This window comes from Cupressus sempervirens, chromosome 10, assembly GCF_028749045.1.
Source record: "Cupressus sempervirens isolate cs-2001-9-10 chromosome 10, ASM2874904v1, whole genome shotgun sequence".
In the NCBI taxonomy this organism is placed as follows: domain Eukaryota; kingdom Viridiplantae; phylum Streptophyta; class Pinopsida; order Cupressales; family Cupressaceae; genus Cupressus; species Cupressus sempervirens.
The window spans coordinates 526248537-526261377 of record NC_143127.1 but is presented as its reverse complement, the minus strand read 5'-3'; the positions used below and the strand labels follow the sequence as shown (position 1 = coordinate 526261377).

The window sequence follows — 12841 nt, the reverse complement described above, 5'->3', positions numbered from 1 at the left end:
TAGAAAAAATGTTTTCCAATCTCTTATCCACATTGTAGATGAGTTGTCTACCCACTCATGAGTTGGGCTCCTAACTTTTATGCTAGTGTGTTGCCTATGGTTTATTATTGACCATGTAGTAAATGGTTTTTGTGGTCTATCTTTGTAAGGCCCAACACCCTTGTTTATGTTGTTTGTGTGTTGTTGATCTCTATTGATGTCTATAGTCTATGGTTATATAAAGGACAACAATCTTGTTTTGCTGTAATTTTCTATCAAAAACAATTGACCATACTAGAAATATAATGTGATGCATCTAGAAATGTTGACCATAATTGTAAGTGACCCACTAAAAAAATACTTAGGAACTAAAAATTGATCTGCTCAAAGTTAAAAGACCATTTCCTTCATTGTTCTTCTACAATGTTAGCCTAGCACCAAGGATAACTACGCAAGATTCTAAACCTCAAGGCTTTCATGTGCTTGAGCTATTTTAGTTATCATGGGCTTAAAGACTCCAAAATGATGTACCCAAGAGTTATTGAGGTTCATATATCTAGATTAGACAAGAGTGGTAATATGTTATGACCTTATGATGTTTTAAGGATTAATAATAATGTTGAAACAAAATGATACTGTGATTATACTTAGATATTTGTCTACGTATGTGTTCATTTTCAATGTATAACAAATAGAAAATTTAAAAATATATTTTAATCTAGTTTGTAAAGGTTATAACAAATATAAAAAAATTAACATTTGATTTTAAAATTGTGTTGGGATCCCTGTAGATATTTAAAAAAATGTTAGAAATAGAATATTGATAAGGTGCAACAAATCAATTTTAATTTGTGCATATAGCCATCCAAAATCCCCTCAATTTATTAGGACAAATATAACATTGAAGCAACTTGCAATAAATCAATGTATCTTCAGAATCCAACTCATCCAAACCCCCACCTTCCAAAAACAAATAAAAACCTGTGAGCCACTTTTATCAGTAAAGACGATATTTAAGAAAAGCAAATCTTATAGCTTATTTCTTTCTATTACTATTGTGCTCGGGATATTTCACAAAACCAATTGAGATTCCACTTAGCACGATGTTATTTACTATAAAAGCCTACAATTGGATAAGATTCGCCTTACAACTCAGCCATAGTTTGACCAAATCAAAATGTAAAGGTGGCTGGGAAGGTATAAGTTATAACCAAAATCCCTTTATCAAGCGAATATTTTGTTCTTATACAGAAAGGCTTTCGCCTTAGGAGATGAATGCGTCCGCCAATGAGAATCCCTTTAAGTCAATGCTGCATTGGAAAGGAAGCACAAAGAGAAACAAATGTAGCTTTTTTCATCGTATCCAAGATCCCCCGTCATGTGTGACATAATCCTTGTATGATATAGTTGATAAAATGCTACTCCTTGCAAGATAAGATTATCTTTGAGGTTCAACATGTCTTGCCTTAAAACTGGTCGCCATTATACAACATTTTTATCAGAAAGTAGAGTATTTATTTTGTGAGATCTCTCAAGTGAAGAGACGGGCACAAGAGTCTCAAAGTGCAGTCCCATGTACATTATTAATGCACCTTGACCTCTGTTATTAAAAATTTAAACATTAAGCATTCTGCTTGTAAATAATGCATTGAGTCAATGCCCAATCATTCATCCCCTCCTAAAAGATTTTAAACATCTGCAAGGAAACTTTTCCCAAAACAATATATACCCATGTTGATACAGAACACAGATAATGTTATTCTACAGTTTTTCTTAGTAGGCTCTTGACTCTTATGATGCAAGAGCTTGGCCTCTTAAGTACATAGTGTCAATGAGAAAATTAGTAAACAAGACGTTGGCCTTGTCAAAGAGATCAGAGAAAAACGTTGCACTCCCTGGGTCAAATTGAAACGCTCTTATTGCTCTTCATTTTGTACTGAAGGTAATTCAAGAGTTACAATAAATGACGATCTTCCTGCTTCCCTGCAATATTGTACCTCTCCATTCATTATTTTGACCAGTTTGTGACAGATGTGCAGCCCCAAACCTTCCCGAGACATACCATGGTCATGATCAAACATTTCTTTTATCAATTTATCTGGAATTCCTTGTCCTGGATGTGTAATCCTATGCATCCAGCAAACAAAACATTATTGTTAAAAGTAAAATATAATTTTAAGGTTTTTGTATGCACCCATCTTAGCCAAACTTTAACGTTGACATTTATCTTTGACAAACAATACACCAATCTCATTAGAAACTGAAATAAACGAAGTTGGTGAAGCATAAGGGTTATGTATTCCTGAACGTGTTGAGCACATTGAACTTCAAAAAGTCGTGCAAATTGATTTTTTGAATATGAGCAAAAAGAAGTTTATTATCAAAATAAAAATTCCAAACAAAACAAATTAACTGTTGATAAATTATAGATTGTGCCACGCATAGACACTAGAAGAGCTAATTTGTGAGAACCTTGTTTTTGTTACTTTCCTCATCTTGTGTAGACACGTTCTTGAAAATATTTAAAAGAGAAGAAAACAGAAGAAATAAAAGGAAGAAGCGTCCATTCATATTTAGCTAAGTTGCCAGCCCTTGTACATGGATGGGGACTCATTTGGATTTTCCAGTATGGCAAAAATTTCCCCTGGGTATACGTATACATGTACATAAATGCATGAAAACCTGTCTTAGAAGAATATACTTTTTAATATATAATAAATATATAACTTTATAACACTATATTTATTACTAGTAATATATATGAAAATATTTATCATATTGATTAGCTGATAGGCCTTTTCATTGGACACACAGCCCGCCGGAATCATCTCACATTACCGGACAGAAACCGATTTGCCGACCCCTATCTTCAATTTCCGGCAACAAATTCATTTGCCAACCTTTTTGCAGGATGTGTTTGGTGTGTTTCAAGATGAAGGAAAATGCAGGTACCAAGTTGCTTTCACCCTCTACGCGAACACCATAGCATCCAACGGACATAGGCTTACAGACATTCCTGCGCTGTGGGAGCTTGCTTGCCATCATGGTGAGACCACAAAACCATTCACATTTTGATGGAGCCCTATTTTTTGGAAAAAAATTGGAGTCTCCATTTGTGTAATGTTGATAGAATTTCATTCAGGACAAAGACATCAAAGAGGCCATTGGGGATACTAAACTTGAAGCGGAGCTAATTCATATTGGACAACAAGATACATTGTCAAATTGGGATCGTTGGGAGTAAAATCTCTTGTTGCCTATCCATTGGCCAGATTATCATCAATTTCAAATGCTGGAAAACATCTTTCTGCTATTGAATTTAATTCAATTCTTCAAATCGCAGGTGATAGTTGTGATTTTCAAAGTTCTTTGAAAGAGGCTGTAGAAAATGGCGATATGATTCATATGCCTGTGCAGTAGTTGTCTCTATGTTGGTGTTGAGAAGTGACTCTTGGAGTGCGGTAGAAATGTTTAGAACAAACATAAAACCAGTTTGAAGGAAAGAGATTGTTTGACTGTGTGTAATGAAAGAGGATGAAAAAGAATTACAGGCGTAGGCAATAGTTATTTGAAGCACTTGTATGTATTATTTCTTTAGTTATCACTGGTTGATGTAGTACCATCAGAACAGAGTATCAGATTTGTTTGGTAGTAGCAATCAGAAAGAAGGCCAATTTCAGAACAGAATGTGGAATCTATTGTACTTGAATGAATTGGTGAAATAGATCTAGGAAATGTGCCAAAAGGGACTAATCAGCAGGAAGCGGCTTTTTGAGTTGAAGATGAGTGTCATAGCATATTGGAGTGTGGTAAAGATGAGACTTGCTGATGATATTCCTCTCCATCTTCGCTTTATTTTTAATAAGATAGTTCAAAATGATATTACGAACTTAAGTGTTAAGGAAGTGGTAGGGACTGGTGAATCAGAAAAAGATGAGTGACATTCTTAAAGAGAGCCCAGGACAGTCACTAAGCAGATGAAGCTCCTCAAGAGTGTTGGTATGATGAATCAACACCTTCCAAAATCATTGATGCATCACAACTTGACACTGCCAGTACGTTGGAAAGTCAACCTTCCGAAGATTGTCCTTTGTTAAATTCTGAATCAAACAACTCTGCCAGTACCATTGAAAATCAAACTTCTGAAGATCCTCCTGTCTCTACATTTACTTGGACAATTAATTATTTTTCCGGTTTAAATATGAAGAAACTCCACTGACATATTTACCATTGGAGGATGTAAATGGTAGGTGCTAATTCGAAAGGAAACAAAATCATTTGAAGAATAACTCATAAAAAATCATAAAGTTTTGAATATCAACAAGATACTAATCGTAATGGTATATTAAGAAGTTGTTTAATGTGTGCACAAGGAGATTATCCAACGATGAACATGTTGAAGAGCACACGATTATACTGAGAGGGGGAGGGGGTGAATCAGTATTATTACAAATTTGATAGTTTAAAACTTTCTATCCAAACAATTGCTCAATAACCTTAGATGCTGAAATAGACAATTATGCACATGAACACAGTGACACAAAGATTTACGTGGAAACCAATGTGGGAGAAAATCATGACAAAAAAATTGCTTTCTCATATAAACTGTTCTTTTACAAATTGGCTTGTAGGCTACGACCTCTCTGTTTATGAGCACGGACTCACTGAAAACTCTTACTCCAACACTTCGCAGGCACCAACCCCCACTGCTTGTGAGGACCAACCCACTGCACAACAAACTGCTCTTCCACCTGGATAATGTTGCACTTACAACTGATGAAGGAAATCTTTATAGCTCTTACTTCGAAGTCAGCAAACCACTTATTTACTTTACCCTTCACAAAATACTTTTATTTACTTTTTCTCTGTAATATATAAATATATATCAGATTTAACTATCTGAATATATACTTTCCTTATATTTCACTTTCTTTATTTTATTTTACAGCTGACTTCCCTTTTATTACTTCATTTCTACTCAATCCGCTCACACTGTTTTTATTTTTACTTCTTTTCATTCATTTCAGTTATTCCACTTTCTATATACAAATTTTGAATATTTCAAACATATGCATACACTCTTTCATTTTACATATTTCTGATTTCTCAATACTTTCGCACATCTCACACGTCTTTTAAAAATATGTATTCACTTTTTAATATTTATATATGAGAAGATATCTCTTTGAAATGAAGTGTCTCTTCTTATTATGATATTAATTTAATCATACCTTTTGGAAAATCATTTCATTTGCATAATCATAACCTTAACTCCTCCTTACATCATTGCTTTAATTGGTGCAAGTTAAATGCACACATCTCTTGAGTTCAGCTTTCATTGCTCAATGTTTTCACAAAATAGACATTGCCATTAATACCAACTTATGACTTAGCAGTGCATCTTTGTATTAACTTTAATTCTCCGTTGATGATATTCTTTACAATATTGCTCATAGACATGCCAATCAAGGCGTTTGACTTGGAAGTCCTTTGCATATATTGCTATTTGACTTGCATATATTGCGTTTGACCTGGATAATGTTGCACTTACAACTGATGAAGGAAATCTTTATAGCTCTTACTTCGAAGTCAGCAAACCACTTATTTACTTTACCCTTCACAAAATACTTTTATTTACTTTTTCTCTGTAATATATAAATATATATCAGATTTAACTATCTGAATATATACTTTCCTTATATTTCACTTTCTTTATTTTATTTTACAGCTGACTTCCCTTTTATTACTTCATTTCTACTCAATCCGCTCACACTGTTTTTATTTTTACTTCTTTTCATTCATTTCAGTTATTCCACTTTCTATATACAAATTTTGAATATTTCAAACATATGCATACACTCTTTCATTTTACATATTTCTGATTTCTCAATACTTTCGCACATCTCACACGTCTTTTAAAAATATGTATTCACTTTTTAATATTTATATATGAGAAGATATCTCTTTGAAATGAAGTGTCTCTTCTTATTATGATATTAATTTAATCATACCTTTTGGAAAATCATTTCATTTGCATAATCATAACCTTAACTCCTCCTTACATCATTGCTTTAATTGGTGCAAGTTAAATGCACACATCTCTTGAGTTCAGCTTTCATTGCTCAATGTTTTCACAAAATAGACATTGCCATTAATACCAACTTATGACTTAGCAGTGCATCTTTGTATTAACTTTAATTCTCCGTTGATGATATTCTTTACAATATTGCTCATAGACATGCCAATCAAGGCGTTTGACTTGGAAGTCCTTTGCATATATTGCTATTTGAAAACTCATGGTCATATTAAAAAAAAATTATTACTGGATTACTGCTACTTAAACCTGATTCGGTTAACACTGTATTCATCTTTATCCTTTGTTGCCTAAACTTGATGCTGTTGCATTTTTCGAACGATGTTTTGATTTAATCACTTTTTGCAGTCACTGTTTGGCACTGCTCCTTTCCATGCATGGATTAATTACATCGCAACTTCCATTGCCATCAAATATTAGCATCACAATATGTAAATATCTGGATCGCATTCCCTTAGTCAGAGACAAATCACACTATTGCAGTGACATTTTTTATATCCCGTGTATGTAAATATATCTGGATTGTCATTGTTATTGCATGGAAACTTTTGATGGCTCCAAGTGGTATTCATGACTCAAAAGTTTCCTGTCATACTCGTTGCTGCCTTCCATTGACTTAGAATGCTGCTAGGCAAATCTTCACTTTTATGGTTTTTCATTGCCCTTCAAATGTGCATGGCCGGTGACATGGCAATTATATTGCAGCAATCGATGACTTCTGACGTCCAATAATATTCAAATTTGTGTTTTCCATTGACTCATGGTGACTGGAAATCCACCACACACCCAGCATATGGTATCTGTTTTTGCCATGAATTCCAATGCTTGACTTGGCAGAAAACTGGTGATCTTATTCGGCCTTATATTTAGTTCTGTAGACTCATACTTAGTGCAATTTATCCGGTTGTCTTCATTGGGCTCCTTATAATGACATGGCTGATGAGTCATTGATAGTCATTTCTTGTTTGCATTCATTTCATTCAATATTAATATGGTCTCTTCTCCTGCCCTAAAACAAATACATGGTATCGTTAATACATATTTCCCTTTTTATTTTATCACTCCTTCCAAAAGTATATCGCCTGCTGTATTTGTAAACTTCCATCATAACTTTGAACAGGGACAATGACTGTTTTAAGTATTTTATTGACAGAGCTGCTGCTATCGTCATTGTATCATATCTCACCATCCTATTTTATAACTTCACCAAAGATTGGTTTCTATTGTTCTTTATTTGCAGACTATAATCAAGCTTCTCCAACTTATATGCTGACTAAAACTTATGATGACAATTCAACCCATCTAGCCATCCATATTGCTGTGTCTTTGGGCAGGTTAGGTTGAGCAATTATTTATTGCCATTGATCAATGTAATCTATGTCGTTAGTCCTTCCCTAGTCGTATCAATGCTTGGCATGTCTAAAATGGATACTTTGTCTTGAAAAATCTTTCTCACCATATACCAACGCTGCATAATCAATGGTTTATGAGATTTATTTTAAACTCCCGATACCATCATTCTCTCTCTCTTACTTTTTAATCTTCAACATAGACTCCAAATGTATTTAGCATAGTCTTCATGCTATATATGAATACCATTAAGTATTCATTGCTCTGCATACATCTTTGATAGTTTTCAGCTAATTTGTTCAGATTATTTTCCATCTACTCTTCTTTGGTCACTGGTGTTGTATATGTCTGAATATTTTTTGTCTCATGGATGTATATAACCATATCAAATTACATAGACATGAACTCTTAATAATTTCCATCTTTAATTTGTGGCCAATGATTTAAACTTTTTCACATTTGTCATCAGTGACAATATCTAATTATCTCTAGAAAAGCCTTTGACATCAATGACAACACTTCCATCACCTGTTGATGATGAAGAAACTTGCAAGACTGGAGAAAGCATGGGTTGCAGCTAGAGTTGTTAAAGAGATGCCAACAGCAAGTGAATGAAAACGGAGTTACTTCCCAGTTGACGAAAAGGCCATGTTTCGAATGAAAAATAATTGCTGCAACTTTAAAGAGTATTGCAGGGAATGTCTGTGTGAATATTGAAAGCTTCCTAGGCATTTAAGTTCAAAAGAAATTGACGGAAATATAAGGTAATGTCAATGATTTTCTCTATCAGCATTTCCTTAAAGATATCGTTCAACATTGAAATGACATCAAATAAATATTATTGCCAAATTAAAAAAGTAAAAGCCGGATACTATAATAATAGAAGTTTGTGAATGTCAAAGGTGAATCGGTGCATTATCTAGATGTGTTAATTAAAAAGAGGTATAAACCAAAAAGGTGTTTTTATTAAGAGACAACTCTTACATAAGAGTGTAAATATATATATATATATATATATATATATATAGAAACTAAGAGAAGAGACATTGGAACCAAGAAGCCAAGAAGACATATTCAATAAACAGAAGCAAAAGGAGATATATTTACTTGTAAGGAGGAACGAGTGGAAAGCGTGGCTTTGTAATATAAACTCAAATGTTATATTTTAATAATAAATAAAACACCCTTTTGTTTATTTTTGAGGCAAAGAGATTACAAGTATAGTTTGGATTCGTCCTTTATGATTAATAAGACTATTATTGAGTTATTCTGATAAGGCTTAGCATTACATATTTCTTGCATTCTTTGTTCGACAATTAGGATAGTGAGAAATATATGTGTTTACTTATTTTTGTCTAATCGGAATTCCAGTCGAAGAAATAAAAAACCCTTTTGGACCAACAGAGTTGCATATAAGACTTGTCTTTTGCAAAGCACAGGGGTAATTAATGATATTTAAATAAATATTGTGTCATAAAGTTGTACGTAATAATCCTTGTTGTAGTTGACTCTACTACCCAGATAAGCAGAGGCACTGGTCTTTAAAGTCATTGAAATATAGTGATTGGATTTATAGTTGAAGTCAGAAATTTATATCTTCCTTCTTGCAAACATCTAATCAATTATTGATAACCTTATATAAAATATTCAACTAGTTCAAATCCTCAGCCTTCAGCTTTATTTTGATCTAGTTTGAGGATTTTGCTAACCAAATAACTCACAAAGACTAAATTCACTATAGAAAAGCTTTGAACCGAGTGATTAGGTTTGAAGTAAAGGTTCATCCACCTAGTTGTAGCGAAGCCTAAAGTGCAAGGGAATTGAAGTCATTCCTGTTCATTGGCCAAAATTGATTGTGGAATCCTGTTGGAGAATTGGCAAACTCTTAGGTTTCCAATCTGTGGTTTCGGGAACCAACAGATTGGCGACTCTACTGGGGAGAGTTGCTCACAATAAGTATTGTGAAGTTACGCAAAGTTTCAGATTTCATAAACCAAAATCAAAAAGCAATTGTATCGGTTTGTTTGGAAGTGCATTCTGCTAGAAGTGAGAACCACGAATCAACAAATCAATACATTCCTCGAAAAATGTGGCGACTCTATTCAAAAAATATTTCTGTTGGTAGAAGACTCAAAAGAAAATGATTTGATAAAGAAGAGATCATGTATTACGGAAGTAATTGGTAAAATACTTGCTTGTTATTAACAGAGACTGAAAGGTCAATTTATATAAAAGAATAAAACAATGTTTCCTTAGGAAATGATCGTAAAGAATAGAAACATTCTATTCTAACAGAGAAAGCTAAAAAAGCGAAAGCTAACTAGATATTTACAATAGATAACCATTAACTAATAATAAACAATTATCTATTATCGTAATACCCTCCCTTAATGATTAATCTATCTAGAACACCAAGCTGTCCTTTGAATTTGACAAACTTATCAAGACCAAGAGGCTTGGTGAGAATGTTTGTAGTCTGATCTGTGGTAGGAACATACTGCAAATCTATAGTCCCATCTTCAACCAGCTATTGTATGTAATGATAGCGAAAATTCACATGCTTGGTTCATTCATAGAAGACTTGATTTCATGCTAGCTTGATAACGCCTGCGTTATCAACAAACAAAGTAGTAAGTCCTACTAGTGACATTTGCATATCCCCAAGCATCCAACAAAGCCAAACAGCTTCACATCCTGCCTTAAAAGTCCCTCTGTATTCAGCCTCTGTAGAGGAGAGAGAAACTACCTGTTGCTTCTTACTGGTCTATGTGACTGCACTGAATCCCAAACTGAACACATATCCAAAAGTTGACTTTTCATCATCAACAGAGCCTACCCAATTTGAATCTGTGAACCCACTGAGTTTAGGATTAGAGCTTTGAGAGTACAAAAGTCCATAATCTGAAGTGCCCTTCACATAACGAAGCACACGTTTTGCTGTCATCCAATGATCAGCCTTAGAAATTGTCATAAAGCGTGAAATATAGCTGACTGCGAAGTTGATATCAGGCCTAGTAGCAGAGAGGTGGATGAGGCTTCCTATTAGTTGCTTGTATCATCAACGGAAGGAGAATCAGACTTTGCTAAAAACTTGAGACCTTTCTCCATAGGTGTAGATGCAGGCTTGCAATCCTGCATATGAAATTTGTCTAACAGGGCCCTGGCATATTTGGACTGAGATATCAATATACCAAAAAACTGTTGCCAAACTTCAACACCTAGGCAATAATGCATGACCCAAGGTCAATCATATCAAAAAGACTAGCATAAATTTTGTTTAATTCCTTGAATCAAAGATGTCGAACTATCAGTGATGATTAGATCATCCACATAAAGAACCAAAAGGATGATGGCACTGTCATTAGTCTTGATGTACAGATTTGAGTCTGAAGAACTACTCTTGAAGCCTTGATCACTAAGGTACTTATCAATTTTTATGTACCATGCCCGAGGGTCCTGCTTCAAGCCATAGAGGGCTTTTACCAATCTGAGAACTTGATGGTCTTACCAGCAACCTTGAAACCAAGAGGTTGCGTCATGTAGACCTCTTCATGGAGATCATTCAGGAAAGCACTCTTGACATCCGTCTGATCAACCTTCCAGCCAAACGGTGTTGCCATGGTTAGGACTAATCTGATGGTGCTCATCTTTGCAGTAGGAGCAAAGGTCTCCTCATAATCAATGCCCTAACGCTGAGAAAAGCCCTTCGCCACTAAACGAGCTTTGTACTTGTCCAAAGTACCATCCGATTTGTAATTGATTTTGTAAACCCATTTGCAGCCAATAGGTTTCTTCCCTGGTGGAAGATCAGAAAGGACCTAGGTGTTGTTCTTCAGCAAGCTCTAGTGTTCAGATTGCATGGTTTGTTCCCACTCTGGAATTCCTTTAGCCTCGAAATATGTTTGAGGTTCAAACACAATGAGAATGTTGGCCATGAGAGCAAAGTTAACAGAATCTGTAGTTTTGCTCTTTTTCCAAGCAGTCCTCCCATCAATAAGCTCATCATCATGAAGATCAGAAAGTGTCTTAGCCAGATAGGAAAATGACCAACATGAGTATCACGAGATGCATGATGATCAGGTTCCTCATCAGGAGAATCTGGATCAAACTCAGGTGAAGCATCAACAAAGTGAGGTGATCCTACAGGGGAAACCGAAAGTGTCTGTACAGGTATCACTGGTATAATTGGAGCTACAAGAGCTACTAAAGCCCTCCCATCAAGTGGACTTAATGAAAGTCGAACTCCCAAATCATGAGCCTGCATAGGCTGGTTTGTTGGATCAGGAACAAGAGAAACAGGCATGAAAGGTCCTCATTGCTCATCAAAGACTACATCACAACAATAGATGAGACGAGATGTCTCAACATTGATCAGGTGGTAGGCTTTGTGAACACTGATATATCCAGCAAGCATGAGTTTCTGACTCTTGGCATCCAACTTGGTGCATGACACATCAAAGATCCAAACAAAAGCAACGGAGCCAAAAGCCTTCAGGTGACTGATTCTGGGCTTGCGACCTAACCAGACCTCTTCCGGAGTTTTACCTTTGACCACCACTGTGGGTCACCGATTCAACAAATTAACTGCAGTGTTCGCTGCTTCTGCCCAAAACTATTTCGGAACATGTTTGTGTTCAAGCATGGATCGAGCCATCTCGATGATTGTCTTGTTTCGATGTCCAACTACACTGTTCTGTTGTGGCGTGTAGAGTGTGGTTAACTAGTATTTGATGCCATGTGTATCCAAGAAGCTAGAGAAAACATTAGAACAAAATTCCCCCCCATTCTCTGATCTAAGAGTAATAATAGATTTCCCAGACTCTTTTTCAACTAAAGGTTTAAACTTCTGAAATACACGAAATGCATCTGATTTCTTTTTAAGGAAATACACTCACATTTTTCTACTAAAATCATCAACAAACAACAAAAAATACCTCGACCCAAGAACAGGAGTGACCATAGGACCACAGATATCAGCATGTACAAGTTGAAGTACCTAAGAAGCTCATCATGAGTCGCCACTAGTGAAAGGTGTGCGATGTTGCTTCCCAGCCTAGCATGCGTCACAAAATCCAAGCTATTGAGTCTAAACCTTTGGCAATCCTAAAACAAGCTCATCCCGAGCAGGCTGTGAGAGATAATGCACGTTCAAGTGCCCATATCACTAATGCCAAAGTGTGCTGAACGAAGACCGCCGAGCAGCCATAAATAAGTCCTAAGAATCACCAAAATCGGTAAGTCTAAAAAGACCATGATCCTCAAGACCCACTGCAACACTAGATTTAGTCACTCGATCAGTGATGGTGCACTGATGTAAACTAAAGGTGACTACAAGTGTGGAGAATGTCGCAGTAACTGACTGACTGAGAGTAGATTTAGTTCCATCCTTGGAATGTAGTACACATCGAGGAATATGAA

General features: G+C 35.4%; 1 protein-coding gene across 2 annotated transcripts in view; it reads right to left on the bottom strand.

Moving 5' to 3' along the window:
• Positions 1-991: 991 nt before the first annotated feature.
• The window catches only part of LOC149534960 (phytochrome-like), a 92536-nt gene continuing 80686 nt past the window's right edge, over positions 992-12841 (bottom strand). For both annotated transcript variants that reach the window (XM_089807506.1, XM_089807507.1), the window contains one exon: positions 992-2106. In XM_089807506.1, coding sequence (XP_089663632.1) covers positions 1896-2106 — 211 coding nt within the window. In that variant the 3' untranslated portion in view covers positions 992-1895. The remainder of the gene's footprint in view (positions 2107-12841) is intronic.